The sequence below is a fragment of the Metopolophium dirhodum genome, chromosome 3, assembly GCF_019925205.1.
Source record: "Metopolophium dirhodum isolate CAU chromosome 3, ASM1992520v1, whole genome shotgun sequence".
Classification (NCBI taxonomy): Eukaryota; Metazoa; Arthropoda; class Insecta; order Hemiptera; family Aphididae; genus Metopolophium; species Metopolophium dirhodum.
The window spans coordinates 30,358,948-30,374,350 of NC_083562.1; the positions used below are offsets into that span (position 1 = coordinate 30,358,948).

The 15,403-nt window shown below is 26.7% G+C and overlaps 1 protein-coding gene across 2 annotated transcripts; it reads left to right on the plus strand.

Annotated features, from left to right (window-relative positions):
- Nucleotides 1–677: 677 nt before the first annotated feature.
- LOC132940326 (uncharacterized) lies at nt 678–14,932 on the plus strand. Of its 2 annotated transcripts, XM_061007850.1 has the most exons (11): nt 678–1,664; nt 4,105–4,167; nt 4,312–4,485; nt 8,164–8,313; nt 8,369–8,524; nt 8,626–8,640; nt 8,706–8,891; nt 13,698–13,768; nt 13,918–14,090; nt 14,150–14,333; nt 14,514–14,932. In XM_061007850.1, exons 1-11 carry the CDS (start codon nt 1,548–1,550, stop codon nt 14,656–14,658), a joined length of 1,434 nt encoding a protein of 477 aa, XP_060863833.1. In that variant the 5' UTR covers nt 678–1,547; the 3' UTR covers nt 14,659–14,932. The 2 variants fall into 2 exon arrangements, with proteins under 2 accessions (XP_060863833.1, XP_060863834.1); XM_061007851.1 differs by lacking the exon at nt 8,626–8,640 and having other exon boundaries at nt 683–1,664.
- Nucleotides 14,933–15,403: the final 471 nt, after the last annotated feature.

Genomic DNA, 15,403 nt, shown 5'->3' on the forward strand with positions numbered 1-15,403 from the left:
CCACCAAAAGGTTCCACCATAGATAAGAATACTGGTTTCCCAATATTTTAAGCACTACCGGTGGTTTTATTTGGCTTCACATTTTGTATCTTAGTTTTAAACAGATGGCGTTGTAAACTGTAGTTGCCCATTGTGACCCCCCGTACTTTACCTCTTGTAAATACACTCGTGACCACTGATAAGCCACTCGTTTCCAGAACGATTTAAGAGATATCTTAAATCGTGGTTTCCAGTCCGTGGCTGAATAGCTGATACTAATAATAATAATAATCGTGGCATCGTGTCTACAACTGGGCAAGCTACAACCAGTTAGTACAACCACATAATAAAATATTTTCTGAGGAACAATTACTATTTACTACTGTTCGAATTTTATAGTCCGCGCGGCTAATGCTAATCACACTTTTCAAATCATGTCAGGTTGTCAGTGGTCGTTAGACAGCTGCTCGGCGCTCGCTGCAGCGCTTATGGTGTAAAATGCGCGAGCCTGTTCTGTTAGAGGAAGGGGAAAGAATAGTAAAATTTAATGTGTAAAAAAAAACGGTGGTGGTAGGAGAGTACATTGGGTTTTCATTTTCTATTGCGCTCGCACGCCAACTCTCGACGGCGGTGACTTTATCACTCTCTCACTCTCACTCCCCCCGTGACCCGTCACTCATTCCTGCACAACCTTAGCGGCCCATTTCGTAAAAAGATTTCCAATACGGTTGTTGAAACGTCAGCGGTGAGCTGAGGCCAACCGCAGCGCTGCTGTTGCTCGTCGCCCGTCGAGTCCGCTCTCGCTCGCTGTATTACCTGTGTTCGTTTTCGTTATGTTTTATCGTCCTCTTTATTACCACTCTTGGTCGTAGGTAGACTTGTAATGATATAATACTATTATTATTATTATTATTATTATTACAATCATCTTCCGACTACCTTCTACTTGAATCATTATTTTCTTTTTTCACCCCGTCACGTCGACGTTCAAACAGTGCGTCCTTGTGTGTCGTGTTTGTTCCGATTCCCGATGGCGCACGTCAAAATCAATATCACATTTGTCGACGACGACGACAATTAATTTCGTCCACGACGCGGTGGTGCGATTCGACGCCGATTGTCCGCTGTCCGTTCGCGACGATAACGCCCGGCCGCGGTCCGCGATCTTCACACGATTTTCCTCTCCTGAACGCGAAACCGACACGATAGGCGCTATACACTTGTTATATTTGCTTATACCTACTTACCACCCCGCACAACAACAACAACAACAATGTTCAACAATAAACATTTTTAATATCTGGTCTCCGCGGTGCTCGGTTGCAACTCGGACGGCCACAAGTCCTCCTTTTCGTTGGTTTGAAAATTATAATTTATTTCGTTTTTTGTTCGTCTCTTCATTTTTAACTAGTTTGTGTCAAGTACGTGTGCGAATACAACACATACCAACTCCTAAGTATTTTTGCTCGTTGCAAATTCAAATCAAATATTAACAACACAAATATCAATAAATAAAAATTCAAATCAAATATTAACAACACAAATATCAATAAATAAAAATCATAAAAATGGGCAATCATAACAGTTTCAATTTAAATCACAAGGAACAATTACACTCTGCCAGGATTAATTCACTCAACAAGGACCCAACGCTCGGCATGTTACCAATGGAGAAACTTGGAAAGGTATTCCATTTTTTTTTTATTCTCATAGGTACCTGTCTGTTGTCTAATATATCTAATATCATCGAGATATAATATTATGTATTTATATTGTTCGATAATACCTATGTGACTCATTCAATTTTGCAATACTCATCAAACATTTTATTTGTATCTATTAAATTCATTGTTTATATTATATTCGTTAAACCTACTATAAATTCAATCTTGATTTACTTCTAGATTTACTAGTATCTCATGAATGAACATTGATTAGGTAGATAGGTAAAGTATTAAATTGTATTTTTAACGTATAAAATAAAATACTAACAAAATGTAGATACCTAGTTAAGTCCATTAGGAATTATGTTATGTAATTTTAGGTAATTAATCACAATTTTAGGTAAGTAGGTACCTAGGTAGTAAGTTTTTTGTAATTATTGAGTTTTCGAGATTAAGCATTATGGTTTAATGATTCAAACAGCCGATTTGTACTATGGCCTAAACTAGTTATATATGAACACCTATTTATAGTTAACATAATATTCACTGTTTTTGTGTTACAAAACTTATAAAGAACCAGAATAGTATAGGTATTATGAATAGGTAGTTATGATTTATTATTTATTTCTATATCAGTAGCATAAGTCATAACTACCTATTGAAGGTAATTTTAAAAAGCATAACCATTTATTTCATAGAATTTTCAGTTTTCAACTCGATTAGTCATTCCAAATACCTAGTATTTACCTGCCTATTATACTTGTTTGTTATTACTATATTATTGGGAGCTGAAGTGAAAAAAGGTTTGATTTTCATTTATGCCAAATCTAGGTATACGTAGGTATATGTAGGTACTTGGTACTGTTTTAAAAAATCCATATGTATCGGTATATTTTTAGTTTTTTATGCTATATTTATTGCAGTTGACATAGATGCCTATTAATTATTTCGTTTTGAATAATTTTTTTTTTTTAGTTTTTCAATATATTATTTAGAACTGCTTATTTGTTCTGTTTATATATTATAATCTCATTAGTGTAAATAGGTGCTTGAAATTAAAATTTTAATATAAAACTGTTCGTTCAAATGTCCATGGATTGATTAACAATATTTTGGTGTTTTGTAAAAACTATCATTGAAATTTGATCACACTAACCAGAATAATGACAAGACTAGTAGTTCTCAAATCTCAAATGATAATTTTGGAAGAAAAATGATTTGGCAGAAACAAAAACCAACCTTTTTTTAATTTAGGTGAAATCGATGTGTGCCAGTTTTATTAAGAGGATGTCACACATGCATGTGTTGTCTCCGTCTTACAAATGTACAACATAGCAAAAACCTGCAAAAACTGTTTTGCGCGGGACAACTTTTATCTTTCTGTGTTTGTAGTAGTGGCTCCAAAATTTCTGAACATATAGGGTGAAAAATTATCTATACAACAGCGTGCCCATTTTTTAGATAACATAAATACATTAAAAGTTATTTGCTTCTAAACATTTTATATTTTTATTTTTTTATCATTTGCTTATAAAAAATGATTGGATAGTGTTATTAAAAAAAAAGTGCATGCTGTGCACAGTTAAAGTTCTTCTTTATGTGTTGTGAAAATTTGGTAATTATACAACAAATATGGTGCGAGAAAAGTTGTCCCGCGCAAACATGCGGGTGTGACATCCTCTTAAGTTATTATTTAATTGATTTTTGTTGGTTTTTTTTTAAATTTATATTAATGATATTGTGTTCTTAATTAAGAAACAACTGTAATTACTTATTTAACATTTTGGTTTATTAAATACCCAAGAAAAATTTAAAATAATATTTTAAATTAGGTAGGTATCAAAGTTATAAATTATAAATAGCATATGATATTAGATGTAATGAATTGTTAGATGTGACTATTATACATAGCTAATATTTTATAAATATAGATAGACAATAATAAATTTTAACTACATCGTTTATAGAATTATCACCAGTCCAGTATAATTAAGTACTGTATGTTTTTACTTTGACCTCAATTCCAGTTAAATACAAGTTATGACTCAAACTACAATCCAGAATAGGAACATAATATAATATCAACAATTGAATATGAAAAATACAACAAAGAAAAAAAAAAATTATACCTAAAAATACTTATAATTTTAAAAGTAATATTTCTGATATTGTTTAACTTTTGTATGTATTTTATATTTTGAGACTTATTAAGTTATAACTTATAACATAACCTAATAGGTACAAGCTATTGAAATATTTTTAATACAAACTTATGTTATTTGTTGTACCTATACTTGTACCAATAGTGGACTATTAGGAAATTTGTCTGTTTATTTCATACTTTTAGTTGTTATCCTATGTTATTCTATGTATAAAATATTTTAATCTATAAGATTGTTAAATAATATTTAATTTATACTAATTTAGGTACCTACCTTAAATGTTTTAATTTTTGTTTCAGTTATTGATTCAAAAGAGTTTAGAAGAAGATTCAATTAATGGAATAGGCTGTGGTGTATTTAAGGTACTTATCTAGTTTTTTTAATTTATTAGATGATTACCAATATAATTCATAACTATTTTTAGTTTTTTACAACTATAATTAATATAGTCTTAGGTATATATTTTATTTTAATTTTAATTATGTATCTTTAAATATTTTTTTAAGCGATACTTGTTTCCACAATACCCTGAAATGGCTCGCAAACTTTTTGCATTTCTGGTAACTTCATCTGGTGGTCCTGCTTCTTCCCATGTAATTAGTTATTCAAACTTTAAAGCCCAAACTGAACGTTTGCTGAGTGTTTTGGCTGATGACCGCCAAGTATTGATGTACGTCATGGTGAGCGAGTCTTAATAATTTTATGTTTGTAATCGGTAGATAATAATTAAATTAATAATCCATCTCATTGAAATATTAAAAGTACTAAATAAAAAAATACAATTTAACTGTTGAATATAACAAAAAAGTTTGTTTCTATTGTAATATTAATTTAAATTAAATGAAAGTTAATAATTAATAATATAAATTAAAATATTAAATAAAATAAATATAATAGTATAATAGTTCAATATATATTTTATAAAATAAATAAGTTATTTTTGTATCATATTTTGTTCAACAATTAATAAGTCAGTGTTTTAGATTTTGTTTATGAGTACTTTTGTATGGTTTAATTATTTACATTATTATAGGTATATTATACCTTATACCTACCTACACCATACAATGAGGTTAAAATGTAGGTTTAAATTGAATTTAACATTTCTAAATATGGCAATCCATTTAAACGTAAGGTTCCCAAATTATTCACGGTACGGGCCGTTTGGTGATCTACAACATACTAATAACATTTTTCTGTCATTTTTGGTTGCTATCTTTGCGATAACTTTTAGTCATGACATTAGTACGCTTGTAATTGTCTCGGATGATGATCAATGTTAAAATTAAATTCAAATATCAATATAAAATATATGTTGTTACAGGGAAAATACTGTTCCATTTATTTGAATATTTGTATAGAATATATAAATATTTCAAAACTAAACAGTTTTTGAACTTCTGATTTAATGGATACACAGGTTCACTAAAGTTCTAAGTTATCTATTGTGATTTAGAAAGTTTTTATTTAGTTGAAGTATTTATAACATTAACAGTACATTTTTGGTCCGTATATAGTTCACCAGTCTATTAAAAGTTACCTACTTTAATTTTAGTTCTTAATGTCATCTTAACAACTAGAATACTTAGTCGGCTATGGTTTACGAAACAGATATTCTAATTTGCATTTGTGTTTGTGCCAATATAAGATAAAACTGAGTTTAGCCTTTAGTTTTTTGTTTATTTTAAATTATCAGCCAAGCCAATCATAGACCATTACAATAAGTGGCAAGGCAGTCTACAATGTTGAAGCATCATCATCATTTATATTATCATACTATCTCAATTGTGGCATTAGGATCTCATAAAAATATTAGTCGTTGATATTAATTTCTAAACTAAAATCTAATTTATATATGTCTTTGTAAATGTCCGGATTTTTGGTTTTTTTTTTTACTTTTTTATTTTAAAATACTTACTAGGTACTGTTAATAGATAATTGCCCTTGCCAATTTTAAAATCTATCGGTTTTAACCTCTATATACTTTGTTCAGTTTGTCGATGATAAATGATAATGAATGATTCATTACTACCAATACCATAGAATTTTTTATTAATTGAACTCTATAGAAAACTGATAATTCCAATCATCATAGTATATTGGATTTATTTTTTGTTATTATCACGTTATAATTTAATGATTTATTTCTATAGTATTTGTGCTGACAAGTTAATATGCTAAAACAGTCATATATTTAATAGGTTTAATACATAATGCATTAGCTCATAGGCCTTAATCTTTATTTTATAAGGTATTTAAAGAAAATAATTTAATGTCTTATGGTTATGATACATACCATTGTATTTATAAACATATTTTATTAATATATATGAACAACAGACGTGTTGATTAAAGATATATTTTTTTATACTTTAAAATATTACAAAATTTATTGGTACTTCAATATTATATATTTGTCATTTGATATTTAATAATTAAATAGATGTATGTTATTTATTGCAATATTAAAATATAACTATTATTGTATGGATTTCACATCTAAATTGGTTAAATATATAAATTATTGCTTGCAAAGTAGGTATAATTATTTAATATAATGATAAAAGTTAATTTAAATTATATAATTTTATATCTATGCTGAAGATACTATGGTATATTATAAAATATGTTAAAATATAATATTACATATTTAGAAGTTTTTTTAAATATTAAAAAAAAAAACAAAGCTATACCGATATTCATAATTTTTAGTACACATTATTTTTTAAATTCATTGTAGTAGCAGTTGTATTATAATTTATAATATATTGTATGCTACTAATTTTTATTTATTTATGAATGTGTATAAATTATAAATTATTTATAAAGATATATTAGGACTTAAGTCTTATATTATTTAAGATAAACTAAGGTCTATGGAATGTTTATTGTTACTTAATAGGTCCTATGTTCTTGTTAAAAAACTATAATCGGTCATTATATAATAATTGTTAAGTTAGCTAATTATTTTATAATTTATATACTCAATTTATTATTTAAATTTATTCATTCAATAAATATATTGATGATAATATTTTTATCTATATTATCTAATAATTAGTTAAAAATGTATTTGTTTTTATAATAATTGTTTAAATGTCTATACCTGAAAAAAAAAATCTGGTGATTTGATTAAATATCCTGATGCTATTGATATTCAATGAGGAATAATATCTATCTATGTGAGTTTTAACATTAGATATTCTGTCAGGAGTGAAGGTTTTGTTTACAAATTAAAAACTACAATATACCTACATAATTAATATGTTTTTGTAAATTGATACATAGTAATATGTGTAAATGATATCCGTGGTTTTTAAAATGTAATTCAATAATATAACTACATTAGGTATATGAAAACAGGTGTCTTATAATTTTTTTTCTTTTCAAATTTAATCCTATATGAAAAAAGTTGGACAAAAAGTCTGGGCTCAGTTTTTTATTTTTTGACAAATTGTCTAAAAATACAAAATATTCTATTAAATTTTTATTTATAGTTATATTAATAATTAATAGGTATAATATAATATATATTTAATATTCATTTAAAAAATGTAATTTTTTTATGCAATATTAATATATTTTATTTGAAAATTATTCATTGTAAATTACTTATTATTCAAAATAATGGTCAATATAATTTTGATTATTATTGTAGAGTCGATATTGTATTTACTGTTTTTTTTATAAATTGTTTATAATATTTGTAAATGCCAAAAGCCAAAAGGTTTATATTTTTGAACTTAAATTTATATTGACCATTATTTTAAATTTTTATATGGTACTTTATATTTATTTGAATATTGTATAAGAAAACTTATTACATTTTTAAAATTAATATTAAATATATATAAAATATATTTACAGGTACCTGTATATTATGTATAATATAATATATAATAATTATTAATGAAAATGTAATGTAATAGAATAGAATATTTTGTTTTTTTGGACATTCTATCTGGCAGTAAAAAGATGAATCCTGATATTTTGTTCAACTTTTATCAAACCAGACTTTTTGTCCAGGATACGGGTTTTTTGTATTCTGATTTTTGGGGCTGTTATGGATTCCGGTTAATTTGGGTACAAAACCCTGCATTTGCTATAAATTCTGTAGAGTTTTATTTTTATGTCAGTATTTATGGCACATAAATACATAATTTTATTGAGTTATTTAGCAAAATTAAGCTAGGCATACTTGTTATATTTGCAGTTCTTTTCAAATTGCTAAAAATGTGCTTAAAATAAATTTATGGTATAATATTATATTGCTTTCAAATTTGATATGGTATAAATGTTTGTATAGCTTTCCCGATCTGCAGAGAATATTCTTTTTTTTTACTATTACTGATTGTTAGATGTATGCTGATGGAAAAGAAGAAATTGATCAAGACCAATTTCGAGATCTACTCATAGCTGTTTATAAACTTGCGATGGATCATTATCCTGAAGGCCCTCAGTCATGTCGTTATATATTTAAGACTGTCCAATCTGTTGTTGATTCTGCAGTGAGTTATTTTGCTTAATTTACATTTATGCATGTTAATTTAAGTTAATTTTTAGTTTCATAAAAAATTAACACTAAAAGTGGGATACTTGACCAATTGGATACTTCAACATTGCCCACGGTTAATTGTCCTACTTCATCGGTATATTGTCCACATCTTATCCACTGGTTACAGATCCGTTATTGAAAAGTGCCCATATTCCAAACCTAATGTAAGTATATACTGTTATTTAAATAACTATAATTAATTTCTATGCAGGGAAAACAATTTAATAATTTTGAATATGATTCTATTTTGTTATTACCTCATTAGGAAAACGAACCTAATGTGAGTAAATTTTACTGAATTGTTTGTGATTTAATTAAATATTAATTGATTCTATTTTATTACAGGATCTCGAATTGACAACACCAGTTTTGGAACAAGAAAATTTGTTCAAAACCGAAAAAAATCCATTATTGCCATTGTCTCAAGTGTGGATATTATCTACAACATTACCAGCATTATATACTCAACCAATTTTGCATTCCAAACCAACACCAAATTGTTTCAACACCCAAAACTTCTTATCAAAATTTGTAAGTTTTTAATTAATATTTTAACTCTTTTTTTTTTGGGGGGGGGGGGGGCATTTTTTTGATTCAAAATTAATAATATAACAAGCAAGTACATTCTCTGAGATTTTTTATCCCTATTTAAATATACAATTATTTTATCATAAAGTTATAATAAAATGAAAAAATATTAATTGTGTAATAGGTAAATTGTTTTATTAACAAAATTAGCATACCTAATATTATATTTCATCATCACTTTGCTTTGCCATAATTCACACATACTGTTAACTAAAATTTAATATTTAAAGTTTTCCTGATCACTTAAATTCTTTTTGTTTTTCATAAAATTTGAATTTTTAATGAATTCTATAAAACCATCATTCAATAAACATTTTACAATTAAAATCAAATAACAAATAATTAAATAAATATAGGTACCGGTTCAAGTTAATATTATCATTTAAGAGGATGTCAGCGCACTATTTGTTTTCTCTCTCTGGTCCACGCGTAACCTAGACAAAACGCATTAACGCAGAATCATTTTTTCTATGCTTTTAAGTAATCTTAGAGTAATTTCACTCATTTCAAAAGAGATAGAAAATATTATTTTACATTTTATATTTGATTGTTGTTTGACTTTGTATTCAACTTTCAAAATAAACAATAAATTGTTGTAAATTTAAATTATGTTTAAATTGTTTTGAGACAATATTTAGACAAATCGATATGTCATTCCCTCAAAAATATTATTCTCTATCTTTTTTGTAATGGGTGATTTTACTAACTCTAAGATTACTTAAAAACATATAAAAATGATTCTGCGTAAATGCGTTTTGTCTGTGTTGCTCGTTGGCTAGAAAGAGAAAACAAATAGTGCGTTGACATCCTCTTAATACATTATATTATAATATATAGATATTAGGACATTTCTGATGTAATCTTCAAATAATACATTTTCCTATACAAAATGATTGTATTAAATATTTAAAACACATTAGATGATTGAAAAAATAAAAATATATGTTTTCATTAACCAATAATATATTATTAAAAACCATTTTTTATCGTTTTTATTAGTTCAATGAGTTAAAATTCTCTTGTTTTAATTTTTATTTTCTTTGAAAAGTGTAAGTACATTGTAAATTATGTAACAGTAGTTTTTCAATTTCACATTTAGTATATTGAACCAGTTGTATATTGAATCTGAAATAATGTACGTAACATTTTATATTCAAACAAAAAAAGTCACTAATAGTTGGCAACCCTACTTTTAAAACCAGTTTTAGTAACTGTAAAAATATGAAGAAAATAAATCAATTATTTTGCATTCATTACTAATTTGACTTTAAGGTCGATAAGTTACATTCGGTATGTTAAATTTTCAAATAATTTTGTATAAGCTCTAATTGATTTGCTCAATCTTTGTATAATAATAATATATTGAATACAAGCGAGCTATATTATTGTGATCATATATTTTTATATATTTCTTGGTAGTTATCATATTTTTTTGTTCAATTTTAAAACAATTTTGAAGTTATTCTTAATAAAATTTCATATCAAAGTTTATTACATTCTCGTTTTTGTAGATATTTATGAGTGAAAGTTACTTAATATTATAATTTTTTATCTTAAATATTATTCTTAAATAATAATGGACTTATGATAACACTTATCATAGTAGGTATATGTGTTACCTATATGTGTACCTAAAATAATCACTCAAAAATCGAACTAACAATAAAATTTTTTTTTTTAAATTGATTATTATTACCTTTGTATACACTGTGATAAATAATATTTTAATTGACTCCGCTATTTCAACATAAATAGTTTATTTCAATTTGTTTTTATTATACCTAAATGATTTTTTATTTTCTTGATTTCCGTAAAATGGCTTTGATATGGATTTCGAAAATAATTGATAGGCAGTAAGTACGAAGTACTATACTTTAATATTACATTTTAACATTTCGTGACATATTCTCCAACGTACAATAGCAAATTTGCATTCAGAATTGCAGGCTACAGCAGAACCAATTTTGCATTGTTTACTTTAAATGCTATGAAGACTAATAGAGTGAATTTACTTTGACTCATTATGAAACTTAAAGGTAAGAAAATTATCTATGTTTTAATCGTTTGTTTTTTTGAATTTTGTAATTTTTAAGCAAATTATAATCTTTTTATTCTGTAATATTTTACATACTCATACTCGTTTAAAAATTCAAATATTGTAGAAAAACGAAAGTACAAACACTTTATAATAATTAATAGGTCAGTTCACTTTAATATTATATCTAACAATACAAAATTGGTTCTACTGAATGCAAAATGCGGATTTTGCGTCTACACTTGCTATCTACTGTTTCTAAAGTTTTTCAATTAACCCTTGAATAATATGAATCAAACATTTTTTAGGTTTGTCCCTCAAATTATTTATTAATTCTATTTCGTAATAATACGCACATTCCTACGTATTTACTCTTAATATTCTTTGACGATAAATTTTTTTTATTGTACCTATATAAAAAAAAAACATGACCGTAAACAATTCATCAACTTTATATTTAAAATAAAATATATATTTTATTCGAATAAAGAAACGTAATTTAAGCCAGTGCCCAGTTATAAATGTGACCATGATACTATTGAGCGGTTAAGGTCAATGTCGATTGTCCTTGATAAGTAAATGTATTCAAATCATACATAAATGATTTTCCAATCACGATTTTCAGTTTATTTAATAAATTATGTAGTGTCAATAGCTAAATAGCGTATAGATAAAATAGAGACATTTTTCAGCTAGGAAGTAGCCAGTAGGTTAACAAAAAACGCATAATAATACACATTTTTCGAAACTTATAGTAATTTAATATTAATGACTTTTAATTATTATAGTCTATAATTAGATAATAATTTAAGAAACATACTTTTTAGCGTAAATACTATTTTAGAACAACTTTATATAAGGCTCGCGGTATTTCAATTTTTGATTCTGGTATCTAGTATTTGTTAATTATCGATATGGCGGTATCTACGGTATTCTAAAATAACGAGCTCTAGGGTGACGTTTAGATATTAATTAATTTTTGTTCTAGGTTTCAAATAATAATGATACGATTATACCAACAAGCTTTTAGTTGAAAAACTTTAATAATATATTTCATTATCGTCATATTATTGTATTAATCTTAAACAAAATACGGCTGTTTATATTTGTGAATATTTATTAATATACGTGCTACGGAAAAACTTTTATTTTCTTAATTTAAATTTAATATAATATCACCACATATATCGCAATCCTGCATCGAGGAGTTCATAATATCTAAATACCTAACACATTGCCTATGTTATCTGCCAGGATTTTTTTTATATGTATTTTAATAGAATTAAAAAATTTGAAACAATATAGTTAGGTAATACATTAGGGGAAGTAATGCTAACGAGGTTCCCCCTCCGGTCCTCGATTTAACAGAAAAAAAAAAAGGTAATACATTATTCTAACTATATTTAAAAACATGGTTCTTGGGAAAACACATATATTAAGGAACATTTTGACGATTTTGCTACCTGATTAGTTTCAAGTTTGAAATTTAAAATTTATTTTGGCACTTCTTAATGGTCCAATGACTGTAATATTTCGGTCGTGAAGTGTTGTACCTAAATGCAACGATCTTTTAATTTATAAATAGCTTATTTTACCAAAACACGCACGTGCGTAAAAACAACATAATTTAGTTAGTACTATTTTTACATTTTACATACCTACTTACCTGCCTAATGTAAATTGTATCTATTTGTAAGTAGATAGGTATTTTTCACAATTATTGACCGTATTGTTTTGTTTTATTTTGTTTTTTTTATTGTTTTTATTGGATCTCGATAAATGATACGTATTTTGTGATCGAGATCAATATTAAAAGTGAAAACGTTATAAAATAGACAAAGGGGGTGTGGCTAAACAATCGTGTCGGTTTGCCAATTAAATGTTCGTATTATTATTATTTTTATAAAATGAATAGTACTTTTATTGTTAGGTTGATTGTGATGGTGGGATGTGAGAAGTGGACGATCGTAGCTTTATAAATAAACAAAGGAACAAATAACGAAGACGTATTTCGCCCAATTTGGGTCATTCGTGTATTCTATTGTGTTCGTTAGGAGTTACTACGAAGTAGGTAGGTACACACACACACATGAATCAGCATATTTACCTATTTCAAGGCGACTTGAGTCATTTTTATCAGATAAGTATGTATTAATTAAAAAGTATTCTGAGAGTAGATAACAATTTGAAAGATATCTTCTGTAATTGTTTACATTTCACTCCAATTTCATCATACACTAGAAAATATTATATCATGTAGCAGACATAAATAAGTTTTTTGATAATGAATTAATATATCATTCAATACTGAATTGTAACACGTTTTCTCTTGAATATATTTTTACAGTACAATTCAAGATCAAATGGTGCTAATTGAGTGTGGAAAAAAAACAAAAGTAAATTTAAAGAGTTTAATGAGTTTTTTTAATTGGCATAGCAGAAGTATTAAATGCTAGTTATAGGCTGAAGCCCCAGTAGGTGTGGAACTGTGAAAACGACATTAATTAAATGAGAGTGCATAAACTGTATATAGGATCACCACCTAAATATCATACATCATTAATGGCATAACTAATAGGAATAACAAATTGAATTAAGTGTGTGTAATTATTAGCTAGGCAGTTTTAGGCAATAAATGGGTAGTTATTATTAAATTGGTAATAGAAAACAAGCTGAAAGCATCCGAGCTTTTATGTTTTATATTTCTATTACAGTTGGACTTTTCTTGTCCATCACATTGGACACTATTGTACAACAGCAATCAACATGGTATCGGAAGTAATAGGTAATTATTTCCAAGTAAACTATTATGAATATTTTATACTATTTCAAAATGTATCTGTTTTTCACATTGTGCTTTACATACAACGTTAAAATATGACGTTTGTGTGCGGCTCATTTAAATAATTTAGAAGTATAATCTTTTTTTTATAGGTTTTTACACCACGTGCTGAGTTATCGGGGGCCAACATTAACGTTCTTGCGAGGTGATGATGGCGTCTTATTTTGTATGGGAGGCACATCCGAATGGCGGGAGTCACACCAGTACTGGGGTGGAGATGACACCATCATTTTGCAATTATTACCTAATTACAAAGTAATCAACCGTAAGTACCACGGTAACTTAAAATTAAAACTCTTTATAATACCATCCAATTTCATTAAGGTGGTCCAAAATCTATGTATTTGAACACAACCATACGTGGATACCCAAAGGGCATCAGAGCTGGTAATGACCCGAGAAAACCATCAATTGAAGTTGATGACTCGTTTCAACATGTAACACACTGTGGCATACCATACAAGTTAGAAAGCGTTGAAGTATGGGGTTGTGGTTCACCAAAAAATAGGTATTTATGATAATTTTTATAATAATTTTTGTACTTGTCAATAAATGTATTTTTGTTAATATCTTTTAATTATCTGACAAGTGGCTATACTTTTGATAAATTAAAATAAATACATATTCATTATTCACTAATTCTAGTTATAATGTTAATTTCATATGATAAATTTGTTTAATATTTTAGAGAAGTGCAGTTGGATATAAAGAATTGGCAAATCAAAGAGGCCGAGAAGACCCGAAAATTAAAAATGACATCTAAAGAATGGTTAGACCACCCGGATAGATACTTACTAGAGTTGGCTGGACGTCAGACATATTCAACATCATAAACCAGTCTTAATCATAATGTTCTTTACAGTCCTCGCATAATGTTATTTTCGTATGTGTACATAAGATATTTTTTAACTACATTTCAAATTGTGCTTTAATTTCTCGACGTACTTACAGTTACAAGAGTATTATTTTATCAGTATTAACCGGATACCAGATAAAGTTTACTATAAATAAAAGAAATTGACCATAGTTTTCAGATAGAAATACTAAAATAAATATTATAAATGTATTGAATTATTGGAAGTTTTAAAAAAGAAAATTCCTGTATTATCTATGCATATTTTTTTATCATAGCAGTATATTGTGTCCATAATACATTAATAGAAAAAACTGTCTTCATTAGGTATTGGTTCTATTTGTAGTTGAATTAATTACAGACATTTTGAGTTCGACCCATCCCTAATAACTAAAATAGATAATTAAATAAAATGCAAAATTTATACATATCTATTTATTTGAAATTCAATCTTCTTCTAATCAACTGTTACAATATTTGAATTTTAATTTTAACAATATACAACAGATTTTTTTTGTCAAGTGATAAACCTGTGATACATTTTAAAGCTCATTTGATGATCGTGTAAGCAATTTTTATTAAATTATTGACGAATTTAATTGCAAGTCTGAGGGATTTTTAATCTCAAAAATGTATTTTGAAGAGCCATAAAAATCAATGATTTTTTAATCTGTTCTTGTGAATTTTTTTTTGTGTGTTAAATTATTACAAAAAAATATTATATA

What these genes read in the sequence shown, in the direction of transcription:
- LOC132940326 (XM_061007850.1), top strand. Translation starts at nt 1,548, where the DNA reads ATGGGCAATCATAACAGTTTCAATTTAAATCACAAGGAACAATTACAC. An exon ending in AATCTGTTGTTGATTCTGCA is followed by an intron (nt 8,314 to 8,368) that starts GTGAGTTATTTT and finishes GTTAATTTTTAG; the next exon opens with TTTCATAAAAAATTAACACT. An exon ending in CATGGTATCGGAAGTAATAG is followed by an intron (nt 13,769 to 13,917) that starts GTAATTATTTCC and finishes TTTTTTTTATAG; the next exon opens with GTTTTTACACCACGTGCTGA.